Source organism: Oratosquilla oratoria, chromosome 6 (assembly GCF_046742065.1).
Source record: "Oratosquilla oratoria isolate Oo_2021 chromosome 6, ASM4674206v1, whole genome shotgun sequence".
Taxonomy (NCBI): domain Eukaryota; kingdom Metazoa; phylum Arthropoda; class Malacostraca; order Stomatopoda; family Squillidae; genus Oratosquilla; species Oratosquilla oratoria.
The window spans coordinates 78,678,677-78,695,695 of record NC_134782.1 but is presented as its reverse complement, the minus strand read 5'-3'; the positions used below and the strand labels follow the sequence as shown (position 1 = coordinate 78,695,695).

At 35.6% G+C, this 17,019-nt stretch overlaps 1 protein-coding gene across 1 annotated transcript in view; it reads right to left on the bottom strand.

Annotated features, from left to right (window-relative positions):
* Positions 1–17,019, bottom strand: part of LOC143026640 (putative caffeoyl-CoA O-methyltransferase 1) — a 128,039-nt gene that overhangs the window by 43,608 nt on the left and 67,412 nt on the right. Inside the window, exon 4 of the mRNA XM_076187382.1 lies at positions 3,355–3,466. Within this exon, the coding sequence (XP_076043497.1) occupies positions 3,355–3,466 (112 nt within the window). The remainder of the gene's footprint in view (positions 1–3,354; positions 3,467–17,019) is intronic.

Sequence of the window (17,019 nt, the reverse complement as noted above, 5' to 3'; positions counted from 1 at the left end):
ATAAAACACCAATAAGTAAAAGTGACCATATACTGATTGAACTGAAACTAAATGAGGAAAAATACATGAAAAGAAATGAACAATATAGAAAAGGAAGAATGATGTATGAAAAAACAAACTTTGATAAAATAAGAGAATTCTTTCAAAAAGAAAACTGGGAAGAAATATACAAAGAAGAAACAACAGTGGAAGAGATATGGAATATTTTGACAAAAATTTATAAAAAAGGAGTGGAAAAGTATGTCCCAAGACAAAAACAAGAAAAAGAATATGTAAAGTGCTGGTACAACAAAAGTTGTAGGGGGTTAAAAGACAAAAGAGACAAAGCTTGGACCAGATGGAAAAAAGACAGACCAGAAAAATGGAAAATATATACTTAGAAATGAATATGTACAAGCGTGCAGAGAGGAAAAGAGAAAATATGAAAAAGATGTCATAGAAAAATGTAAAGATCAACCAAAACTATTCTACAGATTTGTAAACAACAAACTGAAAAACAAACAAGATTTGGAGAAATTAAGACAAGGAGGAGTTGAATACACAGAGGAAATTGAAATGGCAGAAATTATGAACAAGCATTTTAAATCAGTGTTTACAAGGGAGAACATACAACCTGAAGAGATCGAATGGAAAGAGAAAGTCCCCCCCATGAAAGAAATAGAAGTAACAAAGAATGAAATATTGAAACACTTGAGTAATCTTGATGTCAGAAAATCACATGGACCAGATGAAATAGCAAATTGGATTTTAAAAGAATGCAGAAATGAACTGGCAGACAAAATACATAGCATAATAAACAGTTCCTTGAAAGAAGGAAAAGTCCCAGAAGATTGGAAAAAAGCAAATATAGTACCTATATATAAAGGAGGAAATAAAGAAGACCCTAACAACTACAGACCAGTCTCTCTAACAAGTACAATAGCAAAAATATGTGAAACAATTGTCAAAAGTAGATGGGTAAAATATTTAGAAAAAAATGTGCTAAATCCAAGGCAATTTGGATTCAGACAAGGATGATCATGCGTCACCAATCTAATATGTTTCTATTCAAGGCTAATAGATATAATACAAGAAAGAGATGGATGGGCTGATTGTGCATTTCTAGACCTAAAAAAAGCTTTTGACAAAGTACCACATAAGAAATTGCTTAAGAAATTAGAAACTGAAGGAGGAATACAGGGCAAACTGCTTAAATGGATGGAAGACTTTTTGCAAGAAAGAAAAATGAGAGTAGTGATGAGACAAACACTCAAAATGGGATGACGCAATAAGCGGTTCTGGCCCCGATAATGTTTGCTATATATATTAATATGGATGACGGAACTGAAAGTTATATGAGCTTCTTTGCAGATGATGCAAAACTGTTAAAAAAAAGTGAACACGGAAGAAGATTGTGAGTCACTACAGAGTGATCTAAATAAAGTACAGGAATGGAGTAGGAAGTGGGAGATGGAGTTCAACACTAAAAAGTGTAGTATAATGGAATTTGGAAAAAGCAAAAACAGAATAACAGGATCATATAAATTGGGAGAAGGAATAAAAATAGTAGAAAATGAAAAAGACCTGGGAGTCATTGTTATGAACAATATGTCACCTGAAAAACATATAAATAAGATTTTTGGAGAAACTTATAATTTAATAAGAACAATCAAAGTGGCATTTACATACCTGGATGAAGAAATGGTGAAGAAAATTCTAATCACTCTGATAAGACCAAGATTGGAATATGCAGCAATGATATGGTCACCAAGTACAAAAAAATGTATAAATAAACTTGAAAAAATACAAAGAGCAATTACAAAATTGGCACCAACACTCTCAAAACTATCATATGAAGAGAGACTAGCAAAACTTGAACTACAGACACTAGAGCAAAGAAGAGAGGAGATTTGATAGCTATTTACAGAATCATGAAGGGCATAGAAATTATTGATAGAGAGAATCTGATAAAATGGGATGATAGAGATACAAGAGGACACGGAAAGAAAATCAAGAAAGACAGCTATAGAAGAGATGTGAAAAAGAACAGCTTTCCTCACAGAGTAATAGACAGTTGGAACAAGTTAGATGAGAAAGTGGTGTGTGCAAAAACAATACATCAATTTAAAAATAGTTTAGATAAAATGAGATATGAAGACGGGACACCACGAGCATAGCTTCCCTTCCTGTAAAATACAACTAGGTAAATACACATATATATATATATATATATACATATATCAAGGTTTTCCTTATACGGGCGCATTCGGGAGATCTGGTGCCGGCCCAAGGGGCTGCACTACCAATAGGATGAAGGGGAACCTGGGACTCTGTCTATGGAAGGCGGGTGCTTCGATTTTTCGGAGAAAAGAGGAAATACATGCAAATGTCTTTCTTAAATACAACCTTCAGAGAAAGAGGGAGGAAGGAAGAAAGGAAGGACGGAAGGACGTGAGGTTATGTGGATATGACAGAACCCAAGAACGAGTCCATCAGTGATAATTATATGATCATCACACATCTACATGCAGGTGCTCACCCCTCCTGGATCTCCAGTGACCTTCAGACGAGGAGAATACTTCAGGTCACAAGAACAATAGTCTGAAATCTTTTGGCTTCTTTGCTGGAGGCAATACGGTCACCGAGTGCCGTTGGAAACCGATAATCGTACGCTAAAAATGTTGCACAGAGTTTTTATTGTCATTATCACTTCCATTGGTATCGTTATCATTAATACATGCGTTATTCTACCATGAAATGACAAAATAAAAATAAAAACTAATGTTTTCGTCTGGGAATGGATGGCATCCGGTGGCACTGAGCGACTTTGGGGCACCTACGTGACTACGCACAATACTTATCGAACTCAAAGCATGCTCAAGCATCGTATTCTCTTATCTGAATCACCCAGCCTTGAGAGATAAAACTGGAAATAATCAAATAAGGCTCTAAGCGATGGTGCTTCAAGCGAAGAAATTGTCAAGATTAGGTACATGCGCGCGCGCGCACACGCACACACACACACACACACACACACACACACACACACATCACTCGACCGCTAATTCAACGAGTTCGAGTGTCAGCCCAGAGCTCTGGTGGGCAAGGAGTTGGGTATGTGTGTGTGAGTATAAGGTCAAATGTGAGCTCTAAGTCCAACACGTGATCCAAGACCGTGCTGAATCAAAGAGAGAAGGAGTGAGTGAGAGAGAGAGAGAGAGAGAGAGAGAGAAGACGCGATGTGAATGGGCTGAAAGGGAGACTTCACGCCAGGAGGAACAACCGAATACAATTGTGGGCGTTACACACACACACACACACACACGCACGCACCACACACATTAACACACACACACGTGGGCTGACACCACCCACCGATTTTGATGTAGTCCATGTTGATGTCGAGGGCGTGGACTTTGCCCTGTGGCGGAAGGGCGAGGGCTGCGGACAATGCACTCACGCCCGTGAACACGCCGATGTCCAGCACCTAAAACGAAAATAAAAATAAAATTAATAAATAAAACAGAATAGATAAAATAAAACGAATTAAAAATATTTATATATAAAAAGTAAATAAACAGAGCAAATTATACGAACAGTGCTAGTCAGGTATTACAAGGAATCTCAGTACCTCAAAAGGTTTTACAACACATACCTAGGAGGTACCGTTAAAAGGTTACCGAGGATTCATACTGGTACTTAGACTAATGTTTGTAGCACCTTGTCTAATTGACTTTTGAACTGCTCAACAGAGGAACTGTTTATCACGTCCTTTGGCATTCTGTTTCAAGTGTTGTAGATTTTATAGGTAAAAAAGTCACCGACCTTGTCACAAGAGTAACGAGGATAATTGAGCTTTCACCATAATTGTGAGTGGCATTCACGTTCAAGCTGAAGAGAGTGTCGATAGTCAATGTTATCAAGTCTTTGAAGTATTTTGAAAACCTCGATTAGCTGTACCTCGCAATCTCCTGAATTCTAGAGCCTCTCTCTTTCTCTCTCTCTCACACACACACATATGGAAATTATTAAAAAATATTAGTTACACTAATAAGACCAAAACTGGAGTATGCAGCAACACTATGGACACCCAGTACTAAAAAGAAAAAAAAAAGAAAAAAAAAATAGAAAGAATACAAAGAGCAACGACAAAGTTGGCACCAGCTCTTTCCAAATTAACATAAGAAAAAAGATTATCCAAATTGGAATTATCAACACTGGAGCAGAGAAGAGAAAGAGGAGATCTACTGACTATCTACAGAATCATGAAATGAATGGAAATCCTTGATAGGGATGATTTACTAAAATGGGACAATGGGAAAACAAGAGGACACGAAAAGAAACTAAAAAAAGGATAACTATTGAAGAGATCTGAAAAAAAAAAAAAATAGCTTCCCACAGAGTGCTGGATACCTGGAATAATTAAGATAACGAAACAGTGTGTGCAAACACTATTCAAGATTTTAAGAAAAAACTTGATGATGAAAGATACAAAGACGGGTCACAATGAGCATAGCTCCATTCCCGTATTATACAAATAGGTAAATAAAACTAGGTACACACACACGCGCGCGCGCGCGCGCACACGCACACACTTCAACGAACGGACGGCTTAGAAGACGTTCTGAAGAAAATTGAAGTTTTGTGGATCCCAACGCAGAGAAGTGCCTATTGTATTTACAGGGTGGGGGGAAATTGCTCGTGGGGTAGTAGGAAAGTAGGGAAAGAGGAGAAGGGGAGGGATTACTGAGGGAAATGGAAGGAAATGAGGAAGGAGTAGACTTGGCCCAGGCAGACAGGCGAAAGGTAAACAAACGGCCCCCCAACGACGATGAAATGTCTAATAAAAATGTAAAGATTAGAAGTATAGATAGGAGCAATACAGTAGAAAGTGATGAGAATATTTTCCAGGGATTTAAAGAGGGTGGGGGGGACACAAACCCCCCCGACTGACAAGACTAGAAGAGAAGGTCGATAAGATGATCGAGGACTTGGAGCGTAGGTTCGGTCATGTTAACAACATTCTACAAAGAGTTGAAAAATTGGAAGAACTAGAGAAGGCGAACAAAAACTTAACTGATGAAATAGAAAACCTGAAAAGACAGTTAAAAGAAGTAAAGGTGGAGAATGAGGAATTGAAGAGGAATAGTAAAGAAAACAGAGAGGGATGGAAGTCGATAAAAGAAAACAGTAAAGTTGCATTTACTGATATAATTAAACAGCAAATGAGAGAACAAACTGAAGACTCAGTTATTAAAGTGATGAGACAGAAGGAGAATATAGTAAGAGACTTAGCTGTCAAAAAGAAATGTATAATTATATTAGGAATGGAAGAGAAACATAACCCAGATAGAACCTCAAGAACCAATGAGGAAAATGAAAAAATAAGCAGTTTACTAAAATTAGTTCAGGAAGATGAACCAGAAATTATGAAGGAAATTGAGGAAAAATTCAGGCTCGGAAAGTATAGTACAGATAAGACCAGACCAATTAAGATTAAATTCAGGTCACAAACGACGGCAGAGACTATCTTATCCAAAACAGGGAAACTAGCAACAAGTGAACAATATAAAAAGGTATGGATAAAAAGGGAAATGAATAAAGAGGAAAGAGAGGAAGAAAAGCAGAAAAGACTTGAAGCTAAGAAAAAAAACGAGAACAGAACGGAGTCAGAGAGAGATTCTATTGGCGAGTAGTGAAGAGGAAACTAAGGAAGTTCGACATACAAGAGAAAAACAAAAGGGAAACAGAGAACACAATGGAAGTGACAGAAAACTAAGAGTGTCTTACACAAATATAGATGGATTAATAACAGGATTGAATGAGCTGAATGATTATTTGAAAGAAAAAGAACCGGACATAATGGGAATTGTAGAAACAAAATTAAAAGGCCCACTACCACCCAACAGTATAGGACAACGTATATAATTATTGGATTAAAAACAGAGAGAAAAAACAAGGGGGTGGAGTTATGTTCCTGACTAAGAAGGATATAAACATGAAGGGTGTCATATATGGAAAGAATACAGTAGAGATGATTATGATAGAAGTGGAAGACAGAGATAAGAAGAGCAGAAAATTTGTGATAAATTATGTGACTCCGAAAACAGCCTCATGGGAGGAGAGTGAACATAAAAGTATGTTAGAGGACACACAGATAACATTAAATAAAATAATGGAAGATGGAGGAAGAATAGTTATAATGGGCGACTTTAATTGCAAAGAAATCTGCTGGGAAGAAATGACAGTAAAGGGTGGAGACGGCTCATGGGGAAACGCTCTACTTGAGATGATTACTGACCTTACAATGACACAATGGATACAGGAGAACACCAGGTATAGAAATGAAGAAGAACCATCGAGACTAGACTTAATAATTACATCTGAACCTAGAATAGTGGACAAGATTGAATATAAAACACCAATAAGTAAAAGTGACCACATATTGATTGAACTGGAACTTAATGAAGAAAAATATATGAAAAGAAATTAGCAATATAGAAAAGGAAGAATGATGTATGAAAAAACAAACTTTGATAAAATAAGAGAATTCTTTCAAAAAGAAAACTGGGAAGAAATATACAAAGAAGAAACAACAGTGGAAGAGAAATGGAATATTTTGACAAAAATTTACAAAAAAGGAGTGGAAAAGTATGTCCCAAGACAAAAACAAGAAAAAGAATATGTAAAATGCTGGTACAACAAAAGTTGTAGGGAGTTAAAAGACAAAAGAGACAAAGCCTGGACCAGATGGAAAAAAGACAGAAGACCTGAAAAATGGAAAATATATACCGGTTATAGAAATGAATATGTACAAACGTGCAGAGAGGAAAAGAGAAACTATGAAAAAGATGTCATAGAAAAGTGTAAAGATCAACCAAAACTATTCTACAGATTTGTAAACAATAAACTGAAAAATAAACAAGACTTGGAGAAATTAAGACAAGAGGGAGTTGAATACACTGAGGAAGTAGAAATGGCGGAAATTATGAACAAACATTTTAAATCAGTGTTTACAAGGGAGAACATACAACCTGAAAAGATTGAATGGAAAGAGAAAGTCCCCCCCCCTATGGAAGAAATAGAAGTAACAAAGAATGAAATATTGACACAATTGAGTAATCTTGATGTCAGAAAATCGCATGGACCAGATGATATAGCAAACTGGATTCTGAAAGAATGCAGGAATGAACTGGCAGACAAAATACATAGCATACTAAACAGTTCCTTGAAAGAAGGAAAAGTTCCAGAAGATTGGAAAAAAGCAAATATAGTACCTATATATAAAGGAGGAAATAAAGAAGACCCTACAAACTATAGACCAGTCTCTCTAACAAGTACAATAGCAAATATTTGTGAAAGAATTATCAAAAGTAGATGGGTAAAATACTTAGAAAAAAAAACAAAGTGTTAAATCCAAGGCAATTTGGATTCAGACAAGGACGATCATGCATCACCAATTTAATATGTTTCTATTCAAGGCTAATAGATATAATACAAGAAAGAGATGGATGGGCGGACTGTGCATTTCTAGACCTAAAAAAAGCTTTTGACAAAGTACCACATAAGAAGTTGCTTAAGAAATTAGAAACTGAAGGAGGACTACAGGGAAAACTACTAAATTGGATGGAAGACTTTTTGCAAGAAAGAAAAATGAGAGTAGTGATAAGAAACCAGCACTCAAAATGGGATGAAGTAATAAGCGGTGTTCCGCAGGGAACAGTTCTGGCCCCAATAATGTTTGCTATATATATTAATGATATGGATGAAGGAATTGAAAGCTATATAAGCTTCTTTGCAGATGATGCAAAACTACTGAGAAGAGTGAAAACTGAAGAAGATTGTGAATCACTACAGAGAGATCTAAATTTAGTACAGGAATGGAGTAGGAAGTGGGAGATGGAGTTCAATACAAAAAAGTGTAGTATAATGGAATTTGGAAAAAGCAAAAACAGAATAACAGGAGCATATAAATTGGGAGAAGGAATAAAAAAATGTAGAATATGAGAAGGACCTGGGAGTCATTGTTATGAATAATATGTCACCTGAGAAACTTATAAATAAGATTTTTGGAGAAACTTATAATTTAATAAGAACAATCAAAGTTGCATTTACATACCTGGATGAAGAAATGGTGAAGAAAATCCTAATCACCCTGATAAGACCAAGATTGGAATATGCAGCAACGATATGGTCACCAAGTACAAAAAAATGTATAAAAAAACTTGAAAGAATACAAAGAGCAATTACAAAATTGGCACCAACACTCTCAAAACTATCATATGAAGAGAGACTAGAAAAGATTGAACTACAGACACTAGAGCAAAGAAGAGAGAGAGGAGATTTGATAGCTATTTACAGAATCATGAAAGGCATAGAAATTACTGACAGAGAGAATCTGATAAAATGGGATGACAGAAATACAAGAGGACACGAAAATAAAATAAAAAAAGACAGCTATAGAAGAGACTTGAAAAAGAACAGCTTTCCTCACAGAGTAATAAACAGTTGGAACAAGTTAGATGAGAAAGTGGTGTGTGCAAAAACAATACATGAATTTAAAAATAGTTTAGATAAAATGAGATATGAAGACGGGACCCCACGAGCATAGCTCCCCTTCCCGTAAAATACAACTAGGTAAATACAACTAGGTAAATACACTTTCAACGAACGGACGGCTTGAAGAACGTTCTGAAGAAAAGTGCCGATTGTGGATCCCAACGCAAAGAGAAGTACCTTTTTGTATTTGCAGGGTGGGGGGAAATTGCTCGTGGGGCAGTAGGTAAGTAGGAAAAGAGGAGAAGGGGAGGGATTGCTGGGGAAATGGAAGGAAATGAGGATGTGGAGGACTTGGCCCAGGCAGACGGGCGTAAGGTCAACATGAAACGACCACCGGACCAGCTCAGTGATGACGAAATGGCAAATAAAAATGTAAAGATTAGAAGTATAGAGAGGAGCAATATAGTAGAAAGTGACGAGAATATGTTCCAGGGATTTAAAGAGGGTGGGGGGGGACACAACCCCCCCCCCCCCGACTGATAAGACTAGAGGAGAGAGTTGATAAGGTGATCGAGGACTTGGAACGTAAGTTAGGTAATGTAGACTCCATTTTCCAGAGAATTGAAAGGTTGGAACAACTAGAGAAGGCTAACAGAAACTTAACTGAAGAAGTAGAGGACCTAAAAAGACAGTTAGGAAATGTAAAGGAGGAGAATGAGAAATTGAAGAAGAATAGTAATGAAAACAGAGAGAAAATAGCTACAGAAGCTAAGAATTGGAGAATAACTCAAGAAGGGAATAAGGTTTCATTCACTGACATAGTCAAACAGCAATTGAAAGAACATAATGAAGACTCAGTTATTAAAGTGATGAGACAGAAGGAGAATATAGTAAGAGAATTAGCTGACAAAAAGAAATGTATAATTATATTAGGAATGGAAGAGAAACATAACCCAGATAGAACCGCAAGAATCAAGGAGGAAAATGAAAGAGTAAGCAGTTTATTAAAATTAGTCCAGGAAGATGAACCAGAAATTATAAAGGAAATTGAGGAAAAATTCAGACTCGGAAAATATAGTACAGATAAGACCAGACCAATTAAGATTAAATTCAGGTCACAAACAACGGCAGAGAAAATTCTATCCAAGACAGAGAAACTAGCAACAAATGATCAATATAAAAAGGTATGGATAAAAAGAGAAATGAATAAGGAGGAAAGAGAGGCAGAAAAGCAGAAAAGAATTGAAGCTAAGGCAAAAAACGAGGAAAGAACGGAGTCAGAGAAAGAGAGATTCTATTGGAGAGTAGTGAACATGAAAATAAAGCAGTTCGACATACTAAAGAAAAACATAAGGGAAACAGAGAACACAATGGAAGTGGCAGAAAACTAAGAGTGTCTTACACAAATATAGATGGATTGATAACAGGATTGAATGAACTGAATGATTATTTGAAAGAAAAAGAACCGGACATAATGGGAATTGTAGAAACAAAATTAAAAGGCCCACTACCACCCAACAGTGTAGGACATGATACATACAATTATTGGATTAGAAACAGAGAGAAAAAACAAGGGGGTGGAGTTATGTTCCTGACTAAGAAGGATATAAACGTGAAAGGTGTCATATATGGAAAGAATACAGTAGAGATGATTATGATAGAAGTGGAAGACCGAGATAAGAAGAGCAGAAAATTTGTGATCAATTATGTGCCTCCGAAAACAGCCTCATGGGAGGAGAGTGAACATAAAAGTATGTTAGAGGACACAAAGATAGCATTAACTAAAATAACGGAAGATGGAGGAAGAATAGTTATGATGGGCGACTTTAATTGCAAAGAAATCTGCTGGGAAGAAATGACAGTAAAGAGTGGTGATGACTCATGGGGAAATGCTCTACTTGAGATGATTACTGACCATTCAATGACACAATGGATACAAGAGAACACTAGGTATAGAAATGAAGAAGAACCATCGAGGCTAGACTTAATAATTACATCTGAACCTAGAATAGTGGACAAGATTGAATATAAAACACCAATAGGTAAAAGTGACCACATATTGATTGAACTGGAACTTAATGAAGAAAAATATATGAAAAGAAATGAACAATATAGAAAAGGAAGAATGATGTATGAAAAAACAAACTTTGATAAAATAAGAGAATTCTTTCAAAAAGAAAACTGGGAAGAAATATACAAAGAAGAAACAACAGTGGAAGAGAAATGGAATATTTTGACAAAAATTTACAAAAAAGGAGTGGAAAAGTATGTCCCAAGACAAAAACAAGAAAAAGAATATGTAAAATGCTGGTACAACAAAAGTTGTAGGGAGTTAAAAGACAAAAGAGACAAAGCCTGGACCAGATGGAAAAAAGACAGAAGACCTGAAAAATGGAAAATATATACTGGTTATAGAAATGAATATGTACAAAAGTGCAGAGAGGAAAAAAGAAAATATGAAAAAGATGTTATAGAAAAGTGTAAAGATCAACCAAAACTATTCTACAGATTTGTAAACAATAAACTGAAAAACAAACAAGACTTGGAGAAATTAAGACAAGGAGGAGTTGAATACACTGAGGAAATGGAAATGGCAGAAATTATGAACAAACATTTTAAATCAGTGTTTACAAGGGAGAACATACAACTTAGAGATTGAGTGGAAGGAAAAAGTCCCCCCTATGGAAGAAATAGAAGTAACAAAGAATGAAATATTGACACACTTGGGTAATTTTGATGTCAGAAAATCGCATGGGCCAGATGAAATAGCAAACTGGATTCTGAAAGAATGCAGGAATGAACTGGCAGACAAAATACATAGCATAATAAGCAGTTCCTTAAAAGAAGGAAAAGTTCCAGAAGATTGGAAAAAAGCAAATATAGTACCTATATATAAAGGAGGAAATAAAGAAGAACCTACCAACTATAGACCAGTCTCTCTAACAAGTACAATAGCAAAAATATGTGAAAGAATTATCAAGAGTAGATGGGTAAAATATTTGGAAAAAAACAACGTACTAAATCCAAGGCAATTTGGATTCAGACAAGGACGATCATGCGTCACCAATTTAATATGTTTCTATTCAAGGCTAATAGATATAATACAAGAAAGAGATGGATGGGCTGATTGTGCATTTCTAGACCTAAAAAAAGCTTTTGACAAAGTACCACATAAGAGGTTGCTTAAGAAATTAGAATATGAAGGAGGAATACAAGGTAAATTGCTAAATTGGATGGAAGACTTTTTGCAAGAAAGAAAAATGAGAGTAGTGATAAGAGATCAGCACTCAAAATGGAATGAAGTAATAAGCGGTGTCCCGCAGGGAACAGTTCTGGCCCCAATAATGTTTGCTATATATATTAATGATATGGATAAAGGAATTGAAAGCTATATGAGCTTCTTTGCAGATGATGCAAAATTACTGAAAAGAGTGAAAACTGAAGAAGATTGTGAATCACTACAGAGAGATCTAAATAAAGTACAAAAAATGAGTAGGAAGTGGGAGATGGAGTTCAATACAAAAAAGTGTAGTATAATGGAATTTGGAAAAAGCAAAAACAGAATAACAGGATCATATAATTTGGGAGAAGAAGGAATAAAAAGAGTAGAAAATGAGAAGGACCTGGGAGTCATTGTTATGAATAATATGTCACCTGAGAAACATATAAATAAGATTTTTGGAGAAACTTATAATTTAATAAGAACAATCAAAGTGGCATTTACATACCTGGATGAAGAAATGGTGAAGAAAATCCTAATCACCCTGATAAGACCAAGATTGGAATATGCAGCAACGATATGGTCACCAAGTACAAAAAAAAATGTATAAAAAAACTTGAAAGAATACAAAGAGCAATTACAAAATTGGCACCAACACTCTCAAAACTATCATATGAAGAGAGACTACAAAAACTTAAACTACAGACACTAGAGCAAAGAAGAGAGAGAGGAGATTTGATAGCTATTTACAGAATCATGAAAGGCATAGAAATTACTGATAGAGAGAATCTGATAAAATGGGATGACAGAAATACAAGAGGACACGGAAAGAAAAAAAAAAAAAAAAAACTATAGAAGAGATTTTAAAAAGAACAGCTTTCCTCACAGAGCAATAGACAGTTGGAACAAGTTAGATGAGAAAGTGGTGTGTGCAAAAACAATACATGAATTTAAAAATAGTTTAGATAAAATGAGATATGAAGACGGGACCCCACGAGCATAGCTCCCCTTCCCGTAAAATACAACTAGGTAAATACAACTAGGTAAATACACTTTCAACGAACGGACGGCTTGAAGAACGTTCTGAAGAAAAGTGCCGATTGTGGATACCAACGCAAAGAGAAGTACCTTTTTGTATTTGCAGGGTGGGGGGAAATTGCTCGTGGGGCAGTAGGTAAGTAGGAAAAGAGGAGAAGGGGAGGGATTGCTGGGGAAATGGAAGGAAATGAGGATGTGGAGGACTTGGCCCAGGCAGACGGGCGTAAGGTCAACATGAAACGACCACCGGACCAGCTCAGTGATGACGAAATGGCAAATAAAAATGTAAAGATTAGAAGTATAGAGAGGAGCAATATAGTAGAAAGTGACGAGAATATGTTCCAGGGATTTAAAGAGGGTGGGGGGGGACACAACCCCCCCCCCCCGACTGATAAGACTAGAGGAGAGAGTTGATAAGGTGATCGAGGACTTGGAACGTAAGTTAGGTAATGTAGACTCCATTTTCCAGAGAATTGAAAGGTTGGAACAACTAGAGAAGGCTAACAGAAACTTAACTGAAGAAGTAGAGGACCTAAAAAGACAGTTAGGAAATGTAAAGGAGGAGAATGAGAAATTGAAGAAGAATAGTAATGAAAAAAGAGAGAAAATAGCTACAGAAGCTAAAAATTGGAGAATAACTCAAGAAGGGAATAAGGTTTCATTCACTGACATAGTCAAACAGCAATTGAAAGAACATAATGAAGACTCAGTTATTAAAGTGATGAGACAGAAGGAGAATATAGTAAGAGAATTAGCTGACAAAAAGAAATGTATAATTATATTAGGAATGGAAGAGAAACATAACCCAGATAGAACCGCAAGAATCAAGGAGGAAAATGAAAGAGTAAGCAGTTTATTAAAATTAGTCCAGGAAGATGAACCAGAAATTATAAAGGAAATTGAGGAAAAATTCAGACTCGGAAAATATAGTACAGATAAGACCAGACCAATTAAGATTAAATTCAGGTCACAAACAACGGCAGAGAAAATTCTATCCAAGACAGGGAAACTAGCAACAAATGATCAATATAAAAAGGTATGGATAAAAAGAGAAATGAATAAGGAGGAAAGAGAGGCAGAAAAGCAGAAAAGAATTGAAGCTAAGGCAAAAAACGAGGAAAGAACGGAGTCAGAGAAAGAGAGATTCTATTGGAGAGTAGTGAACATGAAAATAAAGCAGTTCGACATACTAAAGAAAAACATAAGGGAAACAGAGAATACAATGGAAGTGGCAGAAAACTAAGAGTGTCTTACACAAATATAGATGGATTGATAACAGGATTGAATGAACTGAATGATTATTTGAAAGAAAAAGAACCGGACATAATGGGAATTGTAGAAACAAAATTAAAAGGCCCACTACCACCCAACAGTGTAGGACATGATACATACAATTATTGGATTAGAAACAGAGAGAAAAAACAAGGGGGTGGAGTTATGTTCCTGACTAAGAAGGATATAAACGTGAAAGGTGTCATATATGGAAAGAATACAGTAGAGATGATTATGATAGAAGTGGAAGACCGAGATAAGAAGAGCAGAAAATTTGTGATCAATTATGTGCCTCCGAAAACAGCCTCATGGGAGGAGAGTGAACATAAAAGTATGTTAGAGGACACAAAGATAGCATTAACTAAAATAACGGAAGATGGAGGAAGAATAGTTATGATGGGCGACTTTAATTGCAAAGAAATCTGCTGGGAAGAAATGACAGTAAAGAGTGGTGATGACTCATGGGGAAATGCTCTACTTGAGATGATTACTGACCATTCAATGACACAATGGATACAGGAGAACACTAGGTATAGAAATGAAGAAGAACCATCGAGGCTAGACTTAATAATTACATCTGAACCTAGAATAGTGGACAAGATTGAATATAAAACACCAATAGGTAAAAGTGACCACATATTGATTGAACTGGAACTTAATGAAGAAAAATATATCAAAAGAAATGAACAATATAGAAAAGGAAGAATGATGTATGAAAAAACAAACTTTGATAAAATAAGAGAATTCTTCCAACAAGAAAACTGGGAAGAAATATACAAAGAAGAAACATCAGTGGAAGAGAAATGGAATATTTTGACAAACATTTACAAAAAAGGAGTGGAAAAGTATGTCCCAAGACAAAAACAAGAAAAAGAATATGTAAAATGCTGGTACAACAAAAGTTGTAGGGAGTTAAAAGACAAAAGAGACAAAGCCTGGACCAGATGGAAAAAAGACAGACCTGAAAAATGGAAAATATATACTGGTTATAGAAATGAATATGTACAAAAGTGCAGAGAGGAAAAAAGAAAATATGAAAAAGATGTTATAGAAAAGTGTAAAGATCAACCAAAACTATTCTACAGATTTGTAAACAATAAACTGAAAAACAAACAAGACTTGGAGAAATTAAGACAAGGAGTTGAATACACTGAGGAAATGGAAATGGCAGAAATTATGAACAAACATTTTAAATCAGTGTTTACAAGGGAAAATATACAACCGGAAGAGATTGAGTGGAAGGAAAAAGTCCCCCCTATGGAAGAAATAGAAGTAACAAAGAATGAAATATTGACACACTTGGGTAATTTTGATGTCAGAAAATCGCATGGGCCAGATGAAATAGCAAACTGGATTCTGAAAGAATGCAGGAATGAACTGGCAGACAAAATACATAGCATAATAAGCAGTTCCTTAAAAGAAGGAAAAGTTCCAGAAGATTGGAAAAAAGCAAATATAGTACCTATATATAAAGGAGGAAATAAAGAAGAACCTACCAACTATAGACCAGTCTCTCTAACAAGTACAATAGCAAAAATATGTGAAAGAATTATCAAAAGTAGATGGGTAAAATACTTGGAAAAAAACAACGTACTAAATCCAAGGCAATTTGGATTCAGACAAGGACGATCATGCGTCACCAATTTAATATGTTTCTATTCAAGGCTAATAGATATAATACAAGAAAGAGATGGATGGGCTGATTGTGCATTTCTAGACCTAAAAAAAGCTTTTGACAAAGTACCACATAAGAAGTTGCTTAAGAAATTAGAAACTGAAGGAGGAATACAGGGCAAACTGCTTAAATGGATGGAAGACTTTTTGCAAGAAAGAAAAATGAGAGTAGTGATAAGAGATCAGCACTCAAAATGGAATGAAGTAATAAGCGGTGTCCCGCAGGGAACAGTTCTGGCCCCAATAATGTTTGCTATATATATTAATGATATGGATGAAGGAATTGAAAGCTATATGAGCTTCTTTGCAGATGATGCAAAATTACTGAAAAGAGTGAAAACTGAAGAAGATTGTGAATCACTACAGAGAGATCTAAATAAAGTACAAGAATGGAGTAGGAAGTGGGAGATGGAGTTCAATACAAAAAAGTGTAGTATAATGGAATTTGGAAAAAGCAAAAACAGAATAACAGGATCATATAATTTGGGAGAAGAAGGAATAAAAAGAGTAGAAAATGAGAAGGACCTGGGAGTCATTGTTATGAATAATATGTCACCTGAGAAACATATAAATAAGATTTTTGGAGAAACTTATAATTTAATAAGAACAATCAAAGTGGCATTTACATACCTGGATGAAGAAATGGTGAAGAAAATCCTAATCACCCTGATAAGACCAAGATTGGAATATGCAGCACTGATATGGTCACCAAGTACAAAAAAATGTATAAAAAAACTTGAAAGAATACAAAGAGCAATTACAAAACTGGCACCAACACTCTCAAAACTATCATATGAAGAGAGACTACAAAAACTTAAACTACAGACACTAGAGCAAAGAAGAGAGAGAGGAGATTTGATAGCTATTTACAGAATCATGAAAGGCATAGAAATTACTGATAGAGAGAATCTGATAAAATGGGATGACAGAAATACAAGAGGACACGGAAAGAAAATAAAAAAAGACAACTATAGAAGAGATTTGAAAAAGAACAGCTTTCCTCACAGAGCAATAGACAGTTGGAACAAGTTAGATGAGAAAGTGGTGTGTGCAAAAACAATACATGAATTTAAAAATAGTTTAGATAAAATGAGATATGAAGACGGGACCCCACGAGCATAGCTCCCCTTCCCGTAAAATACAACTAGGTAAATACAACTAGGTAAATACACTTTCAACGAACGGACGGCTCAGAACGTCCTCAAAGCCGTCCGTTCGTTGAAGTGTGTGTGTGTGTGTGTGTATTTACCTACAACTAGGTAAATACATACACACACACACACTTCAGCGAATGAACGGCTTAGATGACGTTCTGAAGAAAACTGAAGTCTGTGGAT